Source organism: Dryobates pubescens, chromosome Z (genome assembly GCF_014839835.1).
Source record: "Dryobates pubescens isolate bDryPub1 chromosome Z, bDryPub1.pri, whole genome shotgun sequence".
Lineage (NCBI taxonomy): Eukaryota > Metazoa > Chordata > Aves > Piciformes > Picidae > Dryobates > Dryobates pubescens.
Window position 1 is genome coordinate 1336179 of NC_071657.1, and position 26617 is coordinate 1362795.

The 26617-nt window shown below is 49.2% G+C and overlaps 1 protein-coding gene across 3 annotated transcripts in view; it reads left to right on the forward strand.

The window, feature by feature from the left end:
* The window catches only part of DYM (dymeclin), a 313818-nt gene that overhangs the window by 7015 nt on the left and 280186 nt on the right, over positions 1–26617 (forward strand). For all 3 annotated transcript variants that reach the window (XM_054179019.1, XM_054179021.1, XM_054179020.1), the window contains exons 2-4: positions 9527–9704; positions 23300–23352; positions 24659–24752. In XM_054179019.1, coding sequence (XP_054034994.1) covers positions 9565–9704; positions 23300–23352; positions 24659–24752 — 287 coding nt within the window. In that variant the 5' untranslated portion in view covers positions 9527–9564. The remainder of the gene's footprint in view (positions 1–9526; positions 9705–23299; positions 23353–24658; positions 24753–26617) is intronic.

The window sequence follows — 26617 nt, forward strand, 5'->3', positions numbered from 1 at the left end:
CTGCAAGTCACTCTCTTTCTCTTTCTCCCCTCTTTGTTCCCATGGGAGATGCACAGGATATGAGGGTACATATGAGGTATATGAGGTTTGCTTTGGTTAGGCCGCACCTTGAGTCCTGTGTCCACTTCTGGGCCCCTCAGTTTAAGAAGGACATTGAGACACTTGAAGGTGTCCAGAGAAGGGCAATGAGGCTGGGGAGAGGCCTTGAGCACAGCCCTGTGAGGAGAGGCTGAGGGAGCTGGGGTTGCTTAGCCTGGAGAAGAGGAGGCTCAGGGGAGACCTTCTTGCTCTCTCCAACTCCCTGAAGGGAGGTTGTAGCCAGGTGGGGGTTGGTCTCTTCTCCCAGGCAACCAGCACCAGAACAAGAGGACACAGTCTCAAGCTGTGCCAGGGGAGGTTTAGACTCGAGGTGAGGAGAAAGTTCTTCACCGAGATAGTTGTTCGCCATTGGGATGTGCTGCCCAGGGAGGTGGTGGAGTCACCGTCCCTGGAGGTGTTTAAGAGGGGATTGGATGTGGCACTTGGTGCCGTGGTCTAGTCATGAGGTGTTGGGTGACAGGTTGGACTCGATGATCCTCGAGGTCTCTTCCAACCTTAGTGATACTGTGAGACTGTGATACCTATGGGGTAAACAGTGGGGGAGTTTCTCAGGCCTCTTAGGCTTGTGTAGGCCTAATGCCAGGATAAGAAGCAGGGGGCCTCAGGCCTGAGACAGCCTAGCAGTGGGAGGGGGGGTGGAAGAAAGAGCCCTGGGGGCTTTGGGTGTACCCTCAGGTGAGGAGAAGGGAAGTGTTGGGGACTTCTGGGGTGTGTTGCAAGGGAGCTCTGTATGCTTTGGGATATCTCTACCACTGTGCTTTGTAGAATTATCAGTTGCTTTTCCATGCAAACTTTCCACCACTATCCAATCCATTTGTGTGTCATTCTTTTGTCCCTCTTGGGGCAACAGAGGATCTGTCCTGCTCTGAACCAGGACAGTAGTAAAACATTAAGACAAATAACAAAGGAAGTCTGCAGAAAAAAAAAAGAAAAGGGCCTTTATTTGTTGTGGCTTTTATGTTTTGTAAACCCATGATAAATGTTAGAGGCTTTTGAGCCAGAAGTATCATGTTTTGGTGTGGGAGTGTGATTAGCAGTGTTTAAAATTGATAAAAGGAAGGAGCCCTTCGCAGGACCTGTGTGATTTTTATACTCATGGGATAGAGACACGTTTTGCTGACTTGGTGTAAATTAGACCAGTACTTAAGGGCTCTAAATGCCCCCTGTCCCCCCGCCCCCTTTTTTTTTCACCTGGAAAAGTGGAATGGAAACTCTCTTGACTTCTTAAAAGTGTTTGTGGGGTGTGCATTCCGCCAGCAGAAGCTCCTTCAGAAGGCTCAGCATGTACCTGCTGTCTCATGTCTGACAAAAAGAGGAAAAATAAGCTTCTTATGAATTAGTTGTGTCACTTAATATTTGTCTTGCCCCACTTAAAGGGTGTGTGTGCTGGTACAGAGTGGATGGAAACGCTGGAGGGAAGGGATCCGTCCAGAGGGGCCTTGCCAGGCTTGAGAGGTGGGCAAGTGCCAGCCTTGGCAAGTTTTAACAAAGCCAAGTTGCAAGGTTCTGAATCAGAGTTTGGTCAGCTCCAAGCACAAATGCAGGCTGGGCAGAGAGTGGATAGAGAGCAGTGCTCAGGAATAGAACTTGGTGGTACTGATTGATGAGAGGCTCAACATGAGGCAGCACTGAGTGCTGCCAGCCCAGAGCCCAGCTGTGTCCTGAGCTGATCCCCAGCAGCAGGGGCAGGGAGGGGATTCTGCTCCTTTGCTGAGACCCCCCCCCTGCAGTGCTGGGGCCATCTCTGGGGTCCTCAGCACAAGGAGATTGTGCTGTTAGGAGTGGGTCCAGAGGTGACCAGAAAGATGATGCAAGGCTTGGAGCTCCTCTTCTGTGAAGACAGGCTGAGAGTTGGGGCTGTTCAGCCTGGAGAAGAGAAGGCTGTGAGAAGACCTTAGAGCACCCTTTCCAGTATATGGAGGGGGCTGCAGGGCAGCTATAGAAGGAATTTTATGAAGGCCTGGAGTGACAGGGTGAGGGGTGATGTCTTCAAACTGAGACAAGGCATTAGGGAGAAGTTCTTCCTCAGGAGGGTGGTGAGGCAGTGGAACACATTGCCCAGAGAAGCTGTGGAGGCTCCAGTTCTGTTAAGTGTTCAAAGCCAGGGTGGATGGGACCTTGATCAACCTGATCTAGTGGAAGATGTCCCTGCCCCTGGCAGGGGGAGGTAGATGATCTTTCAGGCCTTTTCCAACCCAAATCATTCTGTAGTTCTGTGAGATATGGTAAGCTTTGGGGTGCAGCTCTTCAAAATGTGCTTGTGGCAAATAATCCTCTATTTTTTTGGTGTGTTTTATTGGTGCCCAGTGTCATGATGTAACATTTTAGTATTTTCTAGAGCACTGTGTATCAAATGTTTAAGAGGGGGGAGCAGAAAGAAATGGCATTTTCAGCTCAGTTTTTTTGGGGATCTGTTATAACTTTAGGGTAGAGCAGCTGGAGCAAGGTGGGTTCTTGTCATTTATGAGTCAGGTCAGGGCAAGGCTGTGAAGGTGACCAGCAAGGATGCCTTGTGGTTCATCAGGATTTTGATCTCCTGAGTGATAAGAATCAGATTTGATCACCACAACCTGCTGGTTAGTGATTATATGTGATTATAAAGAATGAAAGAAATTCTGGCACTGAGAAATTCCACCTAGGTCTCCTGTGTAGAAATTTGGGTTTCATTTTACTCTCGCCTCCTTCTCAGGACATCTTCCTAACCATCAGCCAGTGGTGGGGATTGCCATGGGGGTGACCTGGCAAGGGCAAGGGTGATTTATAGCATCCTCTGTAGCAGCCTGGTTAACAGCTACAATGTCTGGCCTCGTTCACATCCAGTTTCTTCTGCCTGAAATGCTCAGCCAAGAAGATCTTGAATAATGTCTCCTTCAGTTGTGAGCAGAACAACTGTCCTGGAGGAGAGATGTGAAGGAAGCAGATTGTGCTCTTCAGAACTAGGCTTTTATTGATGAGTGACTCCCACAGAAAATGTGTGTGGGAAAGGAACTGGAGCAGAAAACAGAATCATCACTAGCTTTTCCAGCTGCTGTTTGCCTTCCCTGTGATAAGACTTATTTGCCTGCAGTAAACCTATCAAGATTAATCACTTCTGCTATGTGGAAGACTCTTTAGGCTTCATTGGAACCTGTAGGGACCACGATAATGACACCAACAGTGCTGCCTTGTGCAGGCTCTTGCTGCAGAGGAGGAAGGGAATAGAGCAAGTTGCTGGCCAGGAGGACCAAAAAAACATAGAACCACTGAATATTTTGTGTTGGAAGGACCTTTAAGGATCCTCTAGTCCAACCCACCTGCAGTCAGCTGGGACAGCTGTAACTGGAGCAGGCTGCTCACAGCCCCAGACAACCTCAGCTGGAACGTGGCCAGGATGGGGCAGCTAGGATCTCTCTGGGCAACCTGGGACAGGGCCTCACCACCCTCAGTGTCCTTCTCTCCACTCTCAATCTCCCTTAGTTTCCAACCATCACCCCTTGTCCTGTCACAACAGGCCCTGAGGAAAAGTCTCTCCCCAGCTTTCTTCAAGGCCCCCTGAAGTCCTGTAAAGGCCACCAGAAGGTCTCCCTGGAGCCTTCTCTACTCCAGGCTGCCCAAGGCCAACTCTCTCAGGCTGGAGCCTCCCAGCAGAGCCCTTCCAGCCCTGCCAGCATTGCTGTGGCCTCCTCTGGCCCTGCTCCAACAGCTCCCTGTCTGTGCTGAGCACTCCAGAGCTGCCCCAGCACTGCAGGGGAGGTCTGAGCAGAGCCCAGCAGAGGGGCAGAATCCCCTCCCTGCCGCTGCTGCCCACACTGCTGGGGATCAGCCCAGGACAGGGCTGGCTCTGGGCTGGGAGCGCTTGGTGCCAGCTCATGGCCAGCTCTGCACCCAGCGATGGTCTCTTGGTGTGAGTGAAGTCTTTTATCCAGGAAAAGCAATCACATTTCTTGGGTTATTTCTCTTTTTTCAGCCTCACTAACAGCACCAAAACTTCCCCAAGGAGTGCAGTTGAGTACTTTCTACACCAGGAAAGCTGCAAAGCCATCCTTACTAAAGGGAGTTTTGTCTCTTTGCTTCTCAGGTATCTGAAGGGCAGGCTTCAGGGAGCCAAATTAACTGTGATTGGAATTGCAAGGTCTACTTGATCTGGTTGCCTTCTTCCAAGGAGTGGGCACAAAGCAGCTAGAAGGGATGTAGGTAGGAGAAGTTTGTCATTTAGCTGTCAAAGGTGTTTTGGTTGTACACTATCAGTGTTCTCTGGTACCTTTGGGTGCTTGTGGTGCAGAATTCATTTCCTCATGGAGGTGTATGGACACTATGGATTTTTCTGCCAGCAGTTCAGGTTAATTGATTCTGATTTTGGGCTGCATCAAGAAGCCAGGTGACACTGTCTTCTCAGGGGTCTATTTTTGTTTGGAATGTTTCCCTCATGTCCCAAGGGTTGTTTACTGAGGGACAGAAATAACATCTCCTATGTCATGAGGATCTCACTGTCTTTAGGACTTACTTGATCCCTTGAGGAAAACTTGATCTTACTTGAGGAAACCTGGTACAGGCTTAGCTAAGCTGTGATTGCTCACATCAGCTGGGACTTACTTGATCTCCAGTCTTGGGTTGGACTACCCTCATTTTAGTGGCCCTGGGGGTGTTTTGAGGTATTGTGTGTGGTGCATGGGAAAACAGCAACATTTTAATAGGAGTAAAATCTTGTGTTTGGGAGCAAGCTGGGACACAGCATGGAGAGTGTGAGGGAAAGAGGCTGGTGAGGGCAGAAGCTGATTTGCTGGGACCAGGAAGTTGAGAGTCTTATGTTCTTAACAACAGGAACCTGATGAAGTTCAACAAGGCAAGTGCAGGGTCCTGCACCTGCAGAGGAACAGGGGAAGGGTGACCTGCTGGAAGGCAGCTCTGTGGAGAAGGACCTGGGAGTGCTGGGGGACAAGTCCACCATGAGCCAGCAATGTGCCCTCATGGCAAAGAAGGCCAACGGTGTCCTGGGGTGCATTAAGCACAGTGTGACCAGCAGGTTGAGAGAGGTTTTGCTTTTCCTCTGCCCAGGAGGTTCCATTTGAAGATGAGGGGAAACTTGTTTGCTCTGAGGGTCCTGGAGCAGGCTGCACAGAGAAGCTGTAGAGTCTCCTTTTCTGGGGATATTCCAAACCCTCCTGCACCTTGTGATCCTGGGCAACCTACTCTGGGTGCTTCTGCTTTAGCTGGGGGGTTGGAGTGGATGGTCTCCAGAGGTCCCTTCTGATCCCCACTGATACCACTAAAAAGAGCCTTTCCCCACCGTTTATCTCTTGCTGAGCATTGCTCAGATGCCCTCTGGGGCTGCTCTGCTCCAGGCTCCACAGCCCCAGGGGCTCTCAGCCTTTGCTCCTCACAGAGATGCTTCAGGGCCCCTCAGCATCTTTGTAGCCTTTGCTGGCCTCTCTCCAGTAGATCCTTGTCTCTCTTGAACTGGGGAGTCCAGGACTGGACACAGGACTTCAGATGTAGCCTCACTAGGGCAGAGCAGAGGTGGAATACAACTTCCCTTGACCTGCTGTCCACATTCATCTCAATGCACCCCAGGAGACTTTCACTTCTTGGCCATCATGACACATTGCTGGCTCGTGGTGAACTGCTTGTGCCCCAGCATTCCCAGGTCCTTCTCTGTGGAGCTGCTTTCCAGCAGCTCAACCTCTCACCCATCCTGTGCAGGAGGTTGTTCCTCTCCAGCTGCAGGACCCTACACCTGCCCTGGTTGAACTTCATGAGATTCCTCTCCACCCAGCTCTCAGCCAGTCCAGGTCTCACTGCACAGCCTGGGGGGTGTCAGCCACTGCTCCCAGTGCTGTGCCATCAGCAAACTGCCTGAGGCTCCACTCTGCCCCTTCCTCCAGGCCATTCATGATGTTGAGCAAGACTAGACTCACTACTGGGGAACACCAGGGTCCACAGGCCTCCAACTGGACCCTTCACCTTTGATCACAACTCTCTGTCCTTCAGCCAGTATTGATGAATTTCTGTTAACTTGCAGAGTGTTATTCTTGTAAGCATTGTTCATAATTCATACCAAAATCTTTCAGAAGGGGCAGTAAACTCAGGGTTTACATCTGCCCCTGCCTACCTGAGACTGGAATCAGTTGTGGTGTGCCTTGTGTTTGCCTCATGGAACCAAGTTCTGGGACTAAACAGAGGGTTTGGTGTAGTGGAGCATGACAATTTTAGCCTGAGCTGTGACTCTTGGGTGGTGTTCCCAGTCAATGTGGAGAGAAGGAGGAGTTGTTGGTGGAGGTAATAATGCTGTGTTAAACAAAACTACTTATTTTTTAGGAAAATACTTAGATTAAGTGCTTTTCAAGAGAAGACTTTCCAAGAGACTCCAGCATATAGTGTCCCCTACAACCACAATTCAAGAAGTGGTAAACAATACCTGTAGATGTGGTGCTGAAGGACGTGGTTTAACGGTGACTTGGCAGCCTTAACAGTTGGACTTGATGGCCTCAAAGGTCTTTTCCAACCTAAATGATTCTGTGATTCTGTTTTCCCCTCTTTTGTAGGATCTCTTCTCCCAAGTGTCAGGTGATAGGACAAGAGGAAGCAGTCTCGAGTTGCCCCAGGTTTGGGGATTAGGAAAAACTTCTTCGCTGAAAGAGTGATCAGGCATTGGAACAGGCTACCCAGGGAGGTGATGGAATAGAAGTCCCTTACAACCAACATGATTCTGTGAATAAAAGGATGTAGAACTGTACCTAGATCAAGCTCAGAGAACTTCACAGAGACACTACAGCAAAAGAGAAAAACTTAAGGCTTGACAGTGGAATTGGGATGTCAAAAGGAATAGAATGGCATAGAATATAACGGCATAGAATAGAACAGAATTGAATTAACCAGGTTGGAAGAGACCTTCAAGATCATCAAGTCCAACCTATCATCCAACACCACCTAATGAACTAAACCTTGCAACCAAGCACCCCATCAAGTCTATTCCTGAACACCTCCAATCATGGTGACTCCACCACCTCCTTGGGCAGCACATCCCAAGGCCAATCTCTCTTTCTGTGTAGAACTTCTTTCTAACATCCAGCCTAAACCTCCCCTGGTGCAGCCTGAGACTGTGTCCTCTTGTTCTGGTGCTGCTTGCCTGGGAGAAGAGAACAACCCCTGCCTGGCTACAACCTCCCTTCAGGTAGTTGTAGAGAGCAAGAAGGTCTCCCCTGAGCCTCCTCTTCTCCAGGTTAAGCAACCCCAGCTCCCTCAGCCTCTCTTCATAAGGCTTGTGTTCCAAACCCCTCCCCAGCTTTGTTGCCCTTCTCTGGACACCTTCCAGCATCTCAACATCTTTCCTAAACTGAGAAGCCCAGAACTGGACACAGGACTCAAGGTGTGGAGTTGCCATCCCTGGAGGTGTTGCAGAAAAAGTGTAGATGTAGCACTTGGGGACTTGGTTTATTGGAGTTGGTGGTGTTGGGTCAGGGGTTGGATTTGATGATCTTAGTGGTCTTTTGCAACCTTCATGATTCTATGATTCCATCTTACCTTTTAAATACTTCTTTATTACTTAATAGTGTCCTGTATTCTGCTCTCCATCTGTGTTGGCTTTTGTTGTTTCCCAAATACCTGGGTACTCTGTTTGGTCCAAATCTTGATTACAAGTTCTTCAGATGCCCTCCATGATGACTGCAAACAGTTTTTAGTCTCCTCAGAAGCTGGAAGATTGTTGAAGCTGGTGTCCTTGTAAGATGCTTAGGAGCCTCCCTGGCATAGTGTTAACAGCCTGATGGTGGGTTTTAGTTAATTGAATTGTCTGTAAAGTGCTGATGAGGTCAATCAAGTAATGAAAAGAGGTGTTGGAATGTATCTCTACCAGCTTCTGTAGTGCTGCTTGAAAATCAGATTGTGTTTCTGATAGGTTCATTTTTTTTTCAGCTGTTTTCTCCTTGAATTAGTTGACTAGAGCCAGCCACAGTGTTTTAGAAAGATCAGGAGGTTCATGAATGGGGAGTGGTAGCTTTCCTCCCTTGATTCAGGTGAGCTGTGCAGCATGAGAACAGCTGTGCTTGATCCAGCAAAGCAGGAGCTGTTAAGGTGTGGATCATTGGTGGCACGCAGGAATTGGCTGCTTGATGGACCCCCTTTCTCTCCTCCTCTGCTGTGCTCTGCTCAGACCCCCCCTGCAGTGCTGGGGCAGCTCTGGAGTGCTCAGCACAGCCAGGGAGCTGTTGGAGCAGGGCCAGAGGAGGCCACAGCGATGCTGGCAGGGCTGGAAGGGCTCTGCTGGGAGGCTCCAGGCTGAGAGAGTTGGCCTTGGGCAGCCTGCAGAGGAGAAGGCTCCAGGGAGACCTTCTGGTGGCCTTGCAGTGCTTCAAGGGGCTCTGAGAAAGATAGAATCATTAAGTCAGGAAAGACTTCTAAGATCATCAAGTCCAGCTGTCAACCCAATACTACTGTGACCACTAAACCATGTCCCCAGGTGCCATGTCCACACATTCCTTGAACACCTCCAGGGATGGAGACTCCACCACCTCTCTGTGCAGCTTTTTTCAATCCCTGACCACTCTTGCAGCAAAGAAATTTTGCTGATCTCCAGCCTAAACCTCCCCTGGCACAATTTCATGCCATTTCATCTTTTCATATCACTTTTTACTTGAGAGAAGAGACCAACTCCCACCTCACTGCAGCCTCCTTTCAGGGAGCTGTAGAGAGCCAGAAGGTATTCAGTATCACTAAGGTCTCCCTGGAGCCTTCCCTTCTACCAGCAATACAATCCCAGTTTCCTCAGTTGCCTCTCATGGTGGAGGTGGTGATGGCAAAGGACTTTTCACTAGGACCTGTTGTGACAGGGCAAAGGGTAGTGGCTTACTCTAAAAGGGAGATTGAGAGTGAGAGAAGGAAGAAATGTTTGACAGGCTGGTGAGAGCCTGTCCCAGATTGCCCAGAGAGGTGGGAGATGCTCCATCCCTGGTAGCATTCCAGGTGAGGCTGTTTGGGGCTGTGAGCAGCCTGCTCTAGTTGCAGATGTCCCTGCTGACTGCAGGGTTTGGATTAGATGACCTTTAAAGGTCCTTTCCACCCCAAACCAGTCTGTAACAGCAGTGATTTCTCTCTGTGGATTCAGCTTTTTCAGCATCTTGTTAACCTGAAATTTGCTGCAGTTTTCCCCACTGGAAGCTGCTTTGATACTGGTACAGGTGTGACACTGTTCTTGCTGAGGAATGATAAAATCCAGGTGAGGTGATGGCTGGAGCGTGCAGCAAGGTAGCCTAACTTCCTTGGATGAAGGTTTTATCATCCTAAGTTTGTTGAAAGAAAACCTTTCAGTGTTTTCTAGTCTTCAGTAACTGTTCAAGCTGGTGAGCTAAACTTTATTAACAGTTAATTTAGGGTCTGTCTCTTCCTTACTTGCACAAGTTTTTAAAGGTTTCTCTCTTCTCCTTTGCCTTTTTTTTCTCCCTGTTGTTTGAAGGAATGAAAATTTAGAAGGTGGTTTGCCAAGTGAAGAAGATGGGAGCAAATAGCAGCAGCATCAGTGACCTTCCAGAAAATGAATACTTAAAGAAATTATCAGGAGCAGAGCCCATCTCTGAGAATGACCCATTCTGGAACCAGCTACTGTCTTTTAGCTTCACCACTCCAACCAACAGGTAAGAGGGAGCTTGATGAGGAGCTAAATGTAAATGTGCTTATACAAGTGACAAGTCTGAAAGCAAATGAGTGTGTGATTATCCACTCTGCTCTGCTCAGGTGGGACCTCACCTGGAGTGCTGTGTCCATCTCTGGAGCTATCAATACAGGAGGGACATGGACCTGATGGGGTGGGACCAGAGGAGGGCCACAAAAATGATCAGGGGGTTGGAGCAGCTCTGCTATGAGGACAGGCTGAGGGAGCTGGGGCTGTTCAGGCTGGAGGAGAGAAGGCTCCAGGGAGACCTAATAGCAACTCTCCAGTACCTGAGGGGGGCTACAAGAAGGCTGCAGAGGGACTGTTCCCAAAGGCCTGCAGAGACAGGACCAGGGGCAATGGCTTCAAAACTAGAGAAGAGCTGATTGAGATTGGATGTTAGGAGGAAGTTCTTTACTGTGAGGGTAGTAGAACCCTGGAACAGGTTGCCCAGGGAGGTGGTTTGGGCCCCATCTCAGGAGATATTCAAGGTGAGGCTCAACAGGGCTCTGGGCAATCTGATCTAGTGGAAGATGCCCCTGCTGACTGCAGAGGGGGTTGGCCTGGATGACCTTTGGAGGTCCCTTCCAACCCAGACCATTCTGTGATTATTATGTGTTAATTATTTGTGGTTTAGGCAGCAGAGGAATTTGTAAAATGGCCTTGTTTCTAATTTTGAAAGCTCTTTCCACCACCTCTTCCATTGCTGTGGGTTCCTCTCCATAAGAGCTGTAATTGCTACTCAGCTCTGGTGGTAGCATCCCACCATCAGAGGCAGGGTCTGTGGTGTTGGAAGGACTTTTCTTTTTCTCTTGTGGTGGTCAACAGCTCAATGTCCCCATGGAAATCAGTGACAAGTGGTGTGCCTTAGGGGTCTGTAGTGGCACTGCTGATGTTTAGTATCTTCATCAATGACACTGACAGTGGGATGGGGTGCAACCTCAGCAGGTTTGCAGATGACAGGCCTGAGGGGCAGGAACCATCCAGAGCCACCTGGAAAAGCTTGAGAACTGGGCCTCTCTGAACCTCATGAGGTTCAACAAGGCCAAGTACAAGGTCCTCTATCTGGCCCAGGCCAACCTTTAGTATCAACACAGCATGAAGGGCTGGAGAGCAGCCCTGTGGAGAAGGCCTTGTGGGTGCTGGGGGTGCAGAGCTGGCCATGAGCTGGCACTGAGCACTGCCAGCCCAGAGCCAGCCCTGTCCTGGGCTGATCCCCAGCAGTGTGGGCAGCAGGGGCGGGGAGGGAATTGCTGGTCAGTGCTGTGACTTCCCAGCTCAGTCCCTGCTCAGTGGGGCACTTTCTGCAGTTCAGGGCAGGTTTTCATAGCCAGGGGATGCTCCTAGCAGTGACCTCATGTGGTGGTTTTAGGCTATGCCTTTAAAACTTAGTTACAGATTTTGAGCAGAAAAGCAGAAAAATATAAACAAATCACTGTTGGGTGTAAAAAGGAAAACAAAAGGTTATTCCAAACAAATCCATTGGATAAATGTCTGGAATAAGAGGAGCTGTACCATAACAATTCTTCCCTTTTCTCTTCTCTTCTGAGCTTGGCTGTTTTGCTTCTCTTGGGGGAGATAATCTGTGTGCTTTAGCTGGCTTTGGCTAAGTCTAACCCACTGCTTCTCTCTCTGCTCCTTTCTCCCTTGGGATAGGGGGGTGGGAGGGAGCAGTGGAATGGGTTCCCTGGTCTCTTGACCAGGAGAGTTTTCATGTTGTTTGCTAGTTGTAAGTATCTGTATAATACTGTAAATCCTGTATATTTTGTACTTATTCCTTGCATTCCATTGTAGAGTGTGGATTTTGCTTGTAAATGCAGCTTCATTTGCTTCCAACTTGAGTTGGTCTGGGAAAGTTGATGTTGGGGGGAAACTTCAGCCCACTACACCACACTGATGGGGAGAGCTCCTGCCACAGGCTGCATGCAGAAAGGGTCAGACTTGCAGAAAGGCTGAGACTTGATCCTGGGCACACCAAGGGCACTGGCACAGCTTGTGCCACACCTTGGGACCAGGATGGTAGAGGTGGCAGCTGTAGGGGTGAGCCTACAGGAGAGGTGACCCTCAGCTGCCCAACAAGGGATTGCAGCTGAGGGATCACCAGGGTCAAGCCTTTTCTTCACTGGCTGGTGTCCCAAGAGGACTCTGTCTCTTCTGCCTTTGATCCTGTTCTGTGTGTTCCTGAATCCAGCTCCTGAATCCAGTTCCCATCTGCTGCTGAGTCCAGTCTGGGACTTCCCCAGTGCCTGCCCCCAGCATCAGTGGTGCCAGTGGAGCCATCATTGCTATCAGGGGCTGGTTTCCACATTGGTTTGTGTCTCTGTCTTTATTTCATGGCATTGTTCTATGCTGTTTCTATTCCCACCCCATCAGTGTCTCTCTCTTCTTCCCTTTCTCCTTACTTTGGGAAGGCAGAGGTCCTCATGGAGAGCCTTTGTCACTTGTCTGGTGGCCAGCCCAGCCCTGACCCTTGGCAAACATAAATTCTTTGGACTTCAGTTAACCCAAGCCCATTGTTAAATTCATTGGTCTGTGTGTTTATTATCAGTCTTACAGGAACAATCTGGCATTACTTAATACCTTTAAGTATTATTTGAACTGTTTTTATAGTTGACAGGGTGACCTGGTGCTTGCCTTTCATGTCAGTGTCTTCTTTACCCCCTTTCTCATTAGCAGCCTTTTCTAGCAGAGCATCCATCTTCATGAAGGGTCATAACAGACTGCATCTAACCACTGGTGTGTAACAAGTTTAAGTAGGCCATGAAGTGTTACTGCTCAAATTGGCAGCACTTTTTATCTTCAATAAATTGGGAATGTGTTTGAGAGCTGCTCTGGCCAGTTTCATGGGCATCTTCCTGAAAGTGAGAGACAAGTATCTTTTCATAGCAGTTAAGAGCAGATCTAGGGGGTGATCTGTGTCTTATACTGGAGTGCCTGGGAGTAAGTGGAACTTCAGACAGCTGTGAGGGGAAAAATGATTAAGGGAAGCAGCTAGGAGGCATTTACTAGTAAAGCTGGAGGAGGAGGAAGGATTGTGGCTTTTGCACATGGAGCATAGCTAGAGGTAGCAAGAAAATTGAGGGAAGAAGATAGGGGATTGAGTCAGTCATCAGTACATTTGCAGATGACACCGAGCTGGGAGCAGATGTTGGTCAGTTAGAGGGCAGAAAGGCTCTGCAGAGGGACCTCAACCCACTGGACAGATGGGCAGAGGCCAACAGGATGGCATTTAACAAGTCCCAGTGTCAGGGGCTGCACTTTGGCCACAACAACCCCATGCAGAGCTACAGGCTGGGGTCAGAGTGGCTGAGAGCAGCCAGGCAGAAAGGGACCTGGGGGTGCTGATTGACAGCCACCTAAGCATGAGCCAGCAGTGTGCCCAGGTGGCCAAGAGGGCCAATGGCATCCTGGCCTGTATTAGGAACAGTGTGGCCAGCAGGAGCAGGGAGGTCATTGTGCCCTGTGCTCTGCATTGGTTAGGCCACACCTTGAGTCCTGTGTCCAGTTCTAGGGTCCTTAGTTTAGGAAGGACATTGAGACACTTGAAGGTGTCCAGAGAAGGGCAACAAAGCTGGGGAGAGGCCTTGAGCACAGCCCTGTGAGGAGAGGCTGAGGGAGCTGGGGTTGCTTAGCCTGCAGAAGAGGAGGCTCAGGGGTGACCTCATTGCCCTCTACAACTACCTGAAAGGTGGTTGTAGCCAGGAAGGGGTTGGTCTCTTCTCCCAGGCAACCAGCCCCAGAACAAGAGGACACAGTCTCAAGCTGTGCCAGGGGAGGTTTAAGCTCAAGGTGAGGAGAAAGTTCTTCACTGAGCGAGTCGTTCGTCATTGGGATGTGCTGCCCAGGGAGGTGGTGGAGTCCCCATCCCTGGAGGTGTTCAAGAGGGGATTGGATGTGGCACTTGGTGCCATGGTTTAGTCATGAGGTCTGTGGTGACAGGTTGGACTTGATGATCTTTGAGGAACCTGGGAGTGCTGGTGGACAATAAGTTCACCATGAGCCAGAAATGTGGCCAAGAAGGGCAGTGCTCTCCTTGGGTGCATTAAGAAGAGTGTGACCAACAGCTCAAAGGAGGTTCTCCTTCCCCTCTACTCTGCCGTAGTGAGGCAACATCTGGAGTATTGTGTCCAGTTCTGGGCTCCCCAGATCAAGAGAGACAGGGTACTGCTGGTGAGAGCCCAGTGGAGGCTATGAAGGCATTGAGCAGCCTGGAACATTCTGTGAGGAGCAAAGGCTGAGCTCCTGGGGCTGTTGAGCCTGGAAAAGAGCAATCCCAGACGGGAGCTGAGCAGTGCTCAGCAAGAGATAAACAGATGGGGGCAAGAGGCTGGGGTCAGATTCCTGTCAGTGGTGCCCAGGGACAGGACAAAGGCAAGGGGCACAAAGTGGAACCCAGGAGGTTCCACCTGAACAGGAGAAACTTCTGTCCAGAGAGGTGGAGTGTCCTTGTGTGGAGAGCTTCCAACCCCCCTGGGCACTGTGCTGCTGGGCAAGCTGCTGTGGGTGCCCTGCTGGAGCAGGGGGGATTGGCCTGGGTGGTCTCCAGAGGTTGCCTTTTGACTTCTACCATTGTAGCTTGCTTTGCAGCACTTTTTTGCCTGTTTATCATAGAATCATCACTGGTTTGGATCTGAAGGGACCTTGACAGGACCCTTGAAAGGAGTCAAACAAATGCAGGTGAAGTTTGCAGGGGAAAAAACAAACAAACAAACCACAAAAAGAGAAAATGAGCCAAAAAAAGGAGGAAACATAAACAAAACCCTCAAGCAAACCAAAATCCAAGAGCAGGTTGAAAGTTTAATTAGCTGAACACCAGATGGTGCTCTTGGCTGGCAGCTGGAGGAGAAGTATTTTTAGAGGCATCTTCTGTGCAGCTTCATAATTGGAAGGAAGCAGAAGTTCCCCATTAAGTTGCTTGTACTTGAGAGAAGCTTTTGACAGAAGCTGGCAGGCAGTGCTGGCTGCACAGCACCCTCAGCCACTGTCTAAATCAGATAACCTTGCCTGCAGGAGCAGCACAAGGGGGAGCAGTGTTCATTCCTCAGCTGGAAAGCTTGTGAGGTAGTCCCTTAACTCTTTTGCTTTAATGAGGCTGGAGTGTAGGTCATGCACAAGGCAGTGTTTGTGACTGCTGTGGAAAGGAGCCAGTTTTCACCTGCTAGCAGAGGATTGTACAGTTCTCTTCTTTTTTACTGTTTTCTTCTCTTTTCAAATTGGACTTATCCCAGCTGCCTGTTGCAGTGTCAGTGCCTGTTGTCAAGTGTCATTGGGAGCCTTACAGATGTTGTGTGGTGTGCTTAAGGAGGGAGTTGGAGATGCTCTAGAGTAAAAGACCTGGAGCACCTCTGCTGTGAGGGGAAGGGGAAGATTTAAGATGGGATTTGATATGAATTTTGTTTTCCTGTGGAGCCCTCAGCAGAAAAAGAACATGGATCAGTCAGAGCAGGGCCAGAGGAGGCCACAGAAATGATGGCAGTGCTAGAAGCCATCTGCTGAGAGTTGGGGTTATTCAGCCTGGAGAAGGGAAGGCTCCAGGAAGGCCTTCTGGTGACCTTTCAGTACTTGAAGGGGACTAGAAGAAAGCTGGGGACACACACTTGAGCAGGGCCTGCTGTGACAGGACCAGGGGTGATGGTTTGAAACGAGCTGGAGCCTTGCCTTCTCCAGGATGCACAACTCCAACTCTCTCAGCCTGGCCTCACTGCAGATGGCTTCCACAGTCTCACAGTATCACTAAGGTTGGAAGAGACCTCGAGGATCATCGAGTCCAACCTGTCACCACAGACCTCATGACTAGACCATGGCACCAAGTGCCACATCCAATCCCCTCTTGAACACCTCCAGGGATGGGGACTCCACCACCTCCCTGGGCAGCACATCCCAATGGCTGACAACTCTCTCAGTGAAGAACTTTCTCCTCACCTCCAGCCTAAACTTCCCCTGGCACAGATTGAGACTGTGTCCCCTTGTTCTGGTGCTGGTTGCCTGGGAGAAGAGACCAACCCCTTCCAGGCTACAACCACCTTTCAGGTAGTTGTAGAGAGCAAGAAGGTCACCCCTGAGCCTCCTCTTCTGCAGGCTAAGCAACCCCAGCTCCCTCAGCCTCTCCTCACAGGGCTGTGCTCGAGGCCTCTCCCCAGCCTTGTTGCCCTTCTCTGGACACCTTCAAGAGTCTTGATGTCCTTCCTAAACTGAGGGGCCCAGAACTGGACACAGTTCAGCACTCCCATCATTTCTGTGGCCTCCTCTGGCCCTGCTCTGACTGGTCCATGTTATTTTTCTGCTGAGGGCTCCACAGGAAAACAAAAGTCATATCAATTCCCATCTTAAATCTCCCCCTTCCTACGTTTCCAGTGGCTGACTTACCAACAGCAGCTAAAGTTTGGATATTGAAAAACAACATGGAGCCTTTTTGGATGACTTTCTTTTAGCCATTGCTACGAACAGGAGCTGTGAGTTTTACTTTGGAGTCTCAGCTCTTGGTCTAGGCAAACCTCTGTGTTTGTCTGTCACTCCTACGAGCTGCTACCAAGAATGCAACCTCCTCCTTAGTGGTGGCATTAGCTACAATTCTTTCCTGATGGGAAAGCTTGAAGTTAACCAACTCTGAGCTTGCTGAAAATCATGTGCTTAATATTTACTGTTCTGCTTTGTTCCTTCCCTGGAGTTTTTAATGAGTTGCTGGTTCAAGAACAGTGTGCATGAACCTTTAATGTTGCCTTGACATGGTACAGTTTTAAATTGGGACAATAAATTATGTGCAGCTTTTTGTTCTTTGACATCTTTCCTCCAGCTTGTCCCTTACAGGCAGCATTCCTGCCGTAGGAATTTACTCAGTGGGCTGATTCTTCTTGGTTTGTATGCCATGGAAAAGCAAAAAAGCTTTAATTAGAAGAAATGTTAGGAAAGCTGCTGCCCTTTGCTCTTTCCTCCTCCTCTTTGATAGAGGGTAGTTGGCTGACATGGTTTGGGTCTGATCGTCGTGAGGTGTGAACCTCATGAGGTTCAACAAGGACAAGTGGAAGGTCCTGTGCCTGGGTGGGGGGGAAATCCTCAGTATCAACCCAGGATGGAGGATGCAGGGCTGGAGAGCAGCCCCAGGGAGAAGGCCTTGAGGGTGCTGGGGGTGCAGAGCTGGCCATGAGCTGGCACCAAGCGCTGCCAGCCCTGTCCTGGGCTTGATTGCCAGCAATGTGGGCAGCAGGGGCAGGGAGGGGATTCTGCCCCTCTGCTGGGCTCTGCTCAGACCCCCCCTGCAGTGCTGGCACAGCTCTGGAGTCCTCAGCACAGCACAGACAAGGACCTGAATGAGCAGGGCCAGAGGAGGCCACAGCAATGCTGGAAGGGCTCTGCTGGGAGGCTCCAGGCTGAGAGAGTTGGGCTTGGGCAGCCTGCGGAGGAGAAGGCTCCAAGGACCACTTCCTGTAGCCTTCCAGGGTTTGGAGGTGACCTGCAGGAGAGCTGGAGAGGGGCTTTTTACAAAGACATGTAGTGGCAGGACAGGGGATAGTTCCTTCAAACTGGCAGAAACTGGGTTTAATTGGACATTAGGAAGAAGTTCCTTACCATGAGGCTGATCGTAAAGGTCTCTTCCAACCAAAACCATTCTCTGACTTTCATAGGTTTTTATTAATTGTGGCTTTGAACCACTCTCAATTAATATTTTTTCCTTCTTTTTTTTTTTTTTTTTCCTCCCCTGTTCATTTTGGAAGTAATGTGTTTTGACAAGGCATGGCAGAATAGCTGACCACAGAATATGGCTTTCTGGCCCTGGGAAGCCAAAACTAAACCTCTGCACTCAGTGAAAACCGAAGTTTGTGTGAGCAATAGGCTGCATCACTTACCCATTCTTCTTCTTCTTTGTACTTAGCAATTTGTATGCAAAATATTCTTAACTGCTGGCCTTGCTGGGGTGTTAAGAGACCATAATGACTGCCACTGCAAAACCTCTCATCTGCTGATACCTTTAGAATCAAACACAATAAAGCCATTATCTTCCCTTACTCTGTGCTGGCAGGAAGAAAACGTCACTGTTGTTATTATTGATTCTACTTCTGCTGAAGTCTGGAGGTCTACCCTCTGTGTGAAAAAGCAAATAAAAGAATTTCTTGCCTTGGGTGAAGGATTTGGGGAATTCTGGCTGCCATGCCACAGAGTGAGGTGGGAATCCCTGTGAAGCCTGGAACTTTTCCCTCAAGTGTGTAGGAACGAACCCTGCACCTCACGTGTTTGCTGGATCTGAGGAGCTGGGTGGAGAGGGACCTCATGAATAGAATAGAATAGAAAGAATATAATAGAAAGAATAGAAAGAACAGAATAGAATATAATAGAAGGAATAGAATAGAAGGAATAGAATAGAAGGAATAGAATAGAAGGAATAGAATAGAAGGAATAGAATAGAAAGAATAGAATAGAATAGAAAGAATAGAATAGAATAGAATTAACCAGGTTGGGAAAGACCTTAGAGGTCATCTAGTCCAGTCTCTCACCCACCACCACCTAACAAGCTCAACAAGAACAAGTGCAGGCAGTAATAACCCCCAGCACCAGGACAGGTTAGGAATTGACTTGCTGGAAAGCAGCTCCACAGAGACAGTCCTCAGAGTATTGGTGGGCAACAAGTTGCCCATGAGCCACCAATGTGCCCTTGTGGCTGAGAAGGTGCATGAAAAAGGATGTGGCCAGAAGGTTTCCATGTCTCTCACTTTTCTTTCCTACTCAAGGTAAGGAAAAAAAAGCCACTGCTAGACTTTGCTTCAGGTACCTGGAGTTGGGTTGCTGTTTCTGTACCTTTGGAGCAGAATAGAATAGAATAGAATGGAATAAACCAGGTTGGAAGAGACCTTCGAGATCGTGTCCAACCTATCACTTTGGAGATCATCTTTGGAGATGTAGCAGAATCCCAGCATGATGAGGCTTGGAAGGGACCTCTGGAGATCATCCAGTCCAACCCCCCCTTCTCCAGCAGGGCACCCACAGCAGCTTGCCCAGCAGCACAATGTCCAGGTGAGGTTGGAATCTCTCCAGAGAAGGAGACTCCACAACCTCTCTGAGCAACCTGCTTGAGGTCTTCAGCAGTTCAGCATAAGTTTTCCCTTATGTGTTAGTTCTGTTGAGGGCAAGGGCACCATTTCACTCTGTGTGTGTGTGTGTGTGGAGGTGATGTTCTGCTGTAGTTCCTCCTCCTAGGGCTTTCTGTTATGTGAACTGAAAGCTTCAAGATGATACTGCCCTGTCTTGAGAATGACAGGACTCAGTGTGGTGTTTGATTTGTATGAAGGATGTGCACTTATGGCAGGTTTGTGTTGTGTGGAGCACCTCTTCTATGAGGCCAGGCTGAGAGAGTTGGGGTTGCTCAGCTTGGAGAAGAAAAGGCTCCAGGGAGACCTTCTGGTGGCCTTCTGACCTCTAAGAAAGCTGGGGACGGACGTTTGAGCAGGGCCTGTTGAGACAGGACAAAGGGTGATGGTTTGAAACTGACAGATGACCTTTAAAAGTCCCTTCCAATCCAAACTGTTCAAGGATCCTGTACATGAGGGTGAATGGACTGCAGTTAATTTTTAAGCATTAAAATTAGTTTTGGTAGGAAAAGGAATATTTAAAGCATTGCTGAAGATCAGAAGGTTTGCCACTGGTTTTGATCCTGGCAACTTGTAGACATTAAGCAACTCTGTGGAATTTGTTTCGGGGGTTTGTGTGGTTTTCAATAACTCAAAGGGAAGAAGAAACCCCAAACCCTGGAAGAATCCTATCCTTTGAAACCCAAATGCTTAGAAATTAGGGGGAAAATGAACCATAATTAAAAGCTGTATCCCAGCATGGTGGGGGCTGGAAGGGAATTCTGGATGTCATCTCATCAAACCCCCCAGCTTAAAGCAGGGTCACCCAGAGCAGGCCTACCTTTGTGGTTTACATCCTGGAGCAATGGCAACAATCTCACAGGCTGTGTTACAGAGGTCCCCAGCATCTTTGGGTAGGGGGAGGTGGCTCATATTGGTTTGGACCAGGATTAGTCAGCGCCTAAGAGCTCTCTGTGGAGCTGATGTCCAATGTAATCTTCACCCTGCCTGTCAGCTCTGAGGAAGGAAAACATCCTGATGACAAGCAGCCAGCTGGACACACTGAGAATGGTTTTTATTAACAAGAAGTTCCAACAAGCCCCTGTTTCACGTAGACCTAGAAAATTGTGGTGCCTGTCGTGGCTGGTGGGGGTGTTCTAGCTCAAGAGCATTTGCTTTTAATTACTCTGTGTGGTTTTAGTGCTGAAATAAGAGACCACCTTTGAGACTCGAGTCTGATGTTTTAAACACACAGATGAAAATGCAACTTTGTTCTTCCTCCTCTTTATGTTTCAATGAGTGTTGGGGATGTTCAGGATCAAAGCAGCCAGCCTGCACAACCTGAAGTTGTCTTCAGCTGCAGGTGAAGAGCTCTCTGCTGTGGGCTCACTACACACTAAATTAGCCTGAGATACAGCAAAGTTTGCAGGCACCTTAAAAACTTCATTTGGTGCCTCTCTCTTGAAGCATTTCCTACTGAACAGCTTCTCAGTAGTTCTTTCTGGCTGCTCTTTCTGCCACAGTCTGTACCTCCTCAGGAGTTTGGGCACAGCTCAGGCAAACTCAGCAGCTTCCAAGAGGGTGGGTTTTCAGCAGCAGGACCTGGTTTGTGGGGGCTTCCCACGTGGCACCACGCTCTAAGCTGATGGATGCATGAGTTCTGAGGACTGTGCTGTCAGCTGGATCACCATCCAGGTTTAACAGCAGGAAGAGGTGGGCCTGTTTCCCATCACCACTTCATTTCAGGAGGCTGCTGGCAGAGCTGTAGGTGGCTGCCAAGATGGGGTTGAGTGGGTGGGTGCAGTACCACGTCCCCTTCTTGTCTTCATTCTCTGATGGTTTTTGTGTGAATTAGGTTACTGATCAGAAAATTGGCTGCTTGGGAAGCAGCAGTGACTTTGGCAGTCTAATTAGGGCAGTATTAAGTTTTGCAGCGTTTCTAGATGAGAAGAGGGCTTGAACAGAGGCCACACCACTGGCTTTTGCAGGCTTGAAGCCTCCTCATGTCTTGTTACATTGCTGCTTTCCTGTTTGTTCTGTGGATGGTGATTTTCTAACCTTTAATTTACAAGGATGTAGCTGCAGTAGCTCTGAAATTCTTCACCCTATGTTACGTCTTCAAGCACTGAGCTGTGGCTTTCTTTGACTGGCTTTTAATGTGGAGAACTCCAGGACTACAATCCTCATAGGTCAGACTCTATGCTAACTGAGCCAGTATGGAGGCTCTCTAGTCTTCTCTGATAGCCTGAGCACTGGGGCATGTTGTGACAGGACAAGGGGTGATGGTTTTGAACTCAAAGAGGGGGATTTAGACTGGAGAGAAGGAAGAAATGTTTGACATTGAGGGTGGTGAGACCTTGTCCCAGGTTGCCTAGAGACATGTTAATGTTGGGACACCTTCACATTGCTTAATAGAATGGCAGAGTTGTTTTGGTCAGAAGATCCTCTTTAAGATCCTTTCCAAAGAGAGGCAATGAAGCTGGTGAAGAATCTAGAGCAGAAGTCTTTTGAGGAGTGGCTGGGGGACCTGGGATTGTTCAGCCTGGTGAAAAGGAGGCTGAGGGGAGGCCTTGTGGCTCTCTACAGCTCCCTAAAAGGAGGTTGGAGCTAGGTGAGAGTTGGTCCCTTCTCCCAGGTAACAAGTGATAGGAGAAGAGGAAACAGTCTCAAGTTGTGCTGGGAGAGGTGTAAGTTGGACACAAGGAATAATTTCTTCCCCCAAAGAGTTGTCAAGGCCTGGTACAGGTTGCTCAGGGAACTGGTGGAATCACTTTCTCTGGAAGTGCTTAACTAAAGTGCAGATGTGGTGCTGAGGGACATGGTTTAGTACCAGATTTGGCAGAGTTAGGAACTGGTTGGATGTGATGGTCTTAAAGGTCTTTTCCAGTCCTTGTGATTTGGTGATCATCAAGGCCACCCATTAACCCAGCACTGCCAGGTCACCACTAAACCATGCCCCCCAGCACCACCTCATCTGCATGGCTTTCAGTTCCCTTCACCTCTGCCCTGGGCAGCCTGCTCCAGCCCTTGACTATGCTTTTGGGGAAGAAATTGTTCCTCATGTCCAACCTACATCTTCCCTGCTGTAACTTGAGGCTGTTTATTTTTTCCCTATCCCTTGTTCCTTGGGAGAAGAGACCTACCCCAACCTGATCTTTCAGGGAGTTGTAGAGAGCAAGGTGGTCTTCCCTGAATGTGTCACTGAAATCAAAATATTATTGTTTGTATTTTTTCCCCCCCATCTCTTGAAGGAAAATAGACTTCCCATGTATTCCTCTGTTTTGTTTTCATAGAATCAGTAAGGTTGTAAGAGACCTCAAAGATCATCATCTCCAAACTGTCACCCAAGACCTAATGATTACTAAACCATGGCACCAAGTGCCACATCCAATCCCCTCTTGAACACCTCCAGGGATGGGGACTCCACCACCTCCCTGGGCAGCACATCCCAATGGCTAACAGCTCTCTGTGAAGAACTTTCTCCTCACCTCGAGTCTAAACCTCCTGTGGCACAGCTTGAGACTGTGTCCTCTTGTTCTAGTGCTGCTTGCCTGGGAGAAGAGACCAACCCCCACCTGGCTACAACCTCCCTTCAGGTAGTTGTAGAGGGCAATGAGGTCTCCCCTGAGCCTCCTCTTCTGCAGGCTAAGCAACCCCAGCTCCCTCAGCCTCTCCTCACAGGGCTGTGCTGGAGGCATCTCCCCAGCCTTCTTGCCCCAATGTCCTTCTTAAATTAAGGGGCCCAGAACTGGACACAGGACTCAGGGTGTGCCCAACCAGTGCTGAGCACAGGGCACAATGACTTCCCTGCTCCTGCTGGCCACACTATTCTTGACGCAGGCCAGGATGCCATTGGCCTTCTTGCCCACCTGGGCACACTGCTTGGAGCTGACAGAGGAAGCAGACGAAGTGTCTTTTCAGTTTCATAGAGTTAACCTCTTTCCATGACAGCTGTAATGACCCACAAGATGAGCCAGCACACACTCATTTCTCACTATGCAGCACTGTGTGCTTACTTTCAAGGGCCTGTTGCTCTGTGCTGGTAGGTCTGTAGTGGCAGAAGTATATGAATGTGTTTTTACAGGCTTCATGCATCTGGAGTTTGCTCTCAGTGGTTGTCAAGCAGCTTCTGCTTGAGAGCTTTCTTGTTCTTATCAGTGGGGGGCACTCTGTACTTCATGTATGAGTTGTCCTACCTGATACTGGGATGACCAAGCACTAGAATGGGTTGTACAGAGAGGTGATGGAGTCTTTGTCCTTGGAAATACTCAAAAGCCACCTGGCTGTGGTGGCAGCCAGCTCTAGGTGGCCCTGGCTGATCAGGGAGGTTGGACAAGATGTCCTCCAGAGATTTTTTTTTTCCTCACCACAACGATTCTGTGGTATCTTTGTGTACCAGTTCACAGAGTGATAAAATTAAGTGATTCACAGAAATACTTGACTGCTCTTTTGTAATGAGTTAGAGGAACACAGTTCTGTGAGTAACCATGTTTATTTTCTTTCCCTCCCCCTCTCCTAGTGCTGACTTGAAGCTCTTGGAAGAAGCCACCATCTCAATCTGCAAGTCTTTAGGTGAGGAGGAATTGGGACATCTGGACTGATGTGGTGTAGCAGAAAAGTGATGTGCACATCCATGTCTTCAGTAAACTCTGCTTGTCTCTCTTCCACTAGTAAGATTAAAGTAGTGTCAAGAGTGTGAAGTGTGTTTGGATATGTCCCAGCCTTTCAGAAACTTCCATCATGAGCTGTTTTGTAGAACTTAAACCAAAAGGTTTAGATCAAGTAATTCCATCCCTACTACCTCCTTTCCCCTCTGCCCTCAAGGCTGATCAGTGAGGGGAATGAGTTAGAGGATGAAAGGAAAGGTTAATAAAATTGTGTTGTTTCCAGAAGGTAAAAGCCAGTAGTGAAAACCTGCCCAGCTTTCTGACAGGAGGCAGTTGTGGTGTGGAATAGAATAGAATAAAATAGAATAAACCAGGTTGGAAGAGACCTTCAAGATCATCATGTCCAACCTATCAACCAATCCAACACCACCTAATCAACTAACCCACGGCACCAAGCGCCCTATCAAGTCTCCTCCTGAACACCTCCAGTGATGGTGACTCCACCACCTCCCCAGGCAGCCCATTCCAGTGGGCAATCACTCTCTCTGTGTAGAACTTCCTCCTAACATCCAACCTAAACCTCCCCTGGCACAGCCTGAGACTGTGTCCTCTTGTTCTGGTGCTGGCTGCCTGGGAGAAGAGACCAACTTCTGCCTGTCTACAACCTCCCTTCAGGTAGTTGTAGAGAGCAATAAGGTCACCCCTGAGTCTCCTCCTCTCCAGGCTAAGCAAGCCCAGCTCCCTCAGCCTCTCCTCACAGGGCTGTGTTCCAAACCCCTCACCAACTTTGTTGCTCTTCTCTGGACTCGTTCCAGCAAGTCAACCTCCTTCCTAAACTGAGGGGCTCAGAGCTGGACACAGTACTTGAGGTGTGGCCTAACCAGTGCAGTGTACAGGGGCAGAATGACCTCCCTGCTCCTGCTGGCCACACTGTTCCTGATGCAGGCCAGGATGCCATTGGCCCTCTTGGGTGCCTGGGCACACTGCAGGTTCATGTTCAGACAAGCTTTGCAAAAGAAGCAAGCAGTTTGTGCTCCTCATTTGGGATGTTTTAAATCTGGGGTGTTCAGGGAATAGTTAGGGAATAGCAAAGCATCCACTGGAGAATCTTGAATGGAGAACAAGAGCTGCAGTGAAAAACACACATACTTTGCTTTATGTAGAAATACTTAAGCCTATGAAATTTGGTTTCATTCTATGTATTGTTTGAGCTAAGTGTAAGCCTCAGCTTACACCTGCTGCATAATCATATTTTGTGTTTCCTCACCTAGTTGAGAAGAACCCTCGAACAGGGAACCTTGGAGCACTGATTAAAGTCTTTCTGTCTAGAACCAAAGAGCTGAAAATTTCAGCAGAATGCCAGAAGTAAGTACCCAGAAAAGAGCTCTGTGTGTTCTGTGGTTCCGTGTGCTGTTCCACACTGCAGATGTGCCTTTTGGCCACTAGCTCTAGAGGGTTTCACTTTACCACCTGAAATATTCACAGAATAAAATTTAGAGTTCTCTCAAATCCTAGTTTGAATAGAATAGAATAGACCAGACCAGGTTGGAAGAGACCTTCAAGATCGTCACATCCAACCTATCATGCAACACCACCTAATCAACTAAACCATGCAACCAAGCACCCTATCAAGTCTCCTCCTAAACACCTCCAATGATGGTGACTCCACCACCTCCCTGGGAAGCATATTCCAATGGGCAATCACTCTCTCTGTGAAGAATGTCTTCCTAATCTCCAGCCTAAACCTCCCCTGGCACAGCTTGAGACTGTGTCCTCTTGTTCTGCTGCTGCTTGCCTGGGAGAAGAGACCAACCCCCTCCTGGCTACAACCTCCCTTCAGGGAGTTGTAGAGAGCAAGAAGGTCTCCCCTGAGCCTCTTCTTCTCCAGGCTAAGTGACCCCAGCTCCCTCAGCCTCTCTTCATGGGGCTGGTGTTCCAAGCCCCTCCCCAGCTTTGTTGCCCTTCTCTGGACACCTTCCAGCAACTCAACATCTTTCCTGAACTGAGGGGCTCAGAACTGGACACAGGACTCAAGGTGTGGCCTAACCAGTGCTGAGTCCAGGGGCAGAATGACCTCCCTGCTCCTGCTGGCCACACTGTTCCTGATGCAGGCCAGGATGCCATTGGCCTTCTTGGCCACCTGGGCACACTGCTGGCTCATATTCAGCCTACTATCAACCAGTACCCCCAGGTCCCTTTCTGCCTGTCTGCTCTCCAGCCACTTTGACCCCAGCCTGTAACAACAAAAGTGTCTGGTGCTTCCCCAAACACAGGGGAGGAAGTGTAAGAGGCCAATAGATTGCTGGGTTAAAATAACCTCAACATATCTGTACACATTTGTGTACAAATAGTGTAATTTGAGATGGCTACTGGTTTAGAGCTGCTTAGAATTCACCTGACTTTTAGCTAAGTCTTAACATGTGTGACCCAGGATTTTATCTTGGGTAAAACTGGCTTGGATTTGAACACAATCTTCTAGGTAAAAGCATTGCTTGTGAAGTCCTGTCATGCAGCTGCCATGGGTTTTGCTTGCCCTTTTCAGCAGTAGGGAAGAACTCCAAGGGTTTTCATGTGCAGCACTGCCTAATGTTTGTAGGAAGCTTGCTGAGATTGTTCCTCCACAGCCATGGGCAAATATTAATCTCTCACCAGAGCTGAAGCTTCAGAAGGGAAGATTTTCTTATGCCCCCTTACTAGCAGGACTGCCATCAAACTTGTGGCTTGTATTTGGAGAAGGAAGTTTGGGCCTGTGTGAACCTCATCATGTTCAACAAGGACAAATGTAAGGTCCTGAACCTGGATTTGAGCAGTCCCCAGTATCACACAGGATGAGGGGTGAAGAGTTAGAGAGTAGCCCTGTGGAGAAGACCTTGGGGGTGCTGGTGGGTGCAGAGCTGGCCATGAGCCAGCACTGAGCATTACCAGCCCTGTGCTGGGCTGATCCCCAGCAGTGTGGGCAGCAGGGGCAGGGAGGGGCTTCTGCCCCTCTGCTGGGCTCTGCTCAGACCCCCCCTGCAGTGCTGGGGCAGCTCTGCAGTGCTCAGCACAGGCAGGGAGCTGTTGGAGCAGGGCCAGAGGAGGCCACAGCAATGCTGGCAGGGCTGGAAGGGCTCTGCTGGGAGGCTCCAGGCTGAGAGAGTTGGGCTTGGGCAGCCTGGAGAAGAGAAGGCTCCAGGGAGACCTTCTGGTGGCCTTGCAGGACCTAAAGAGGCCTGGAAGAAAGCTGGGGA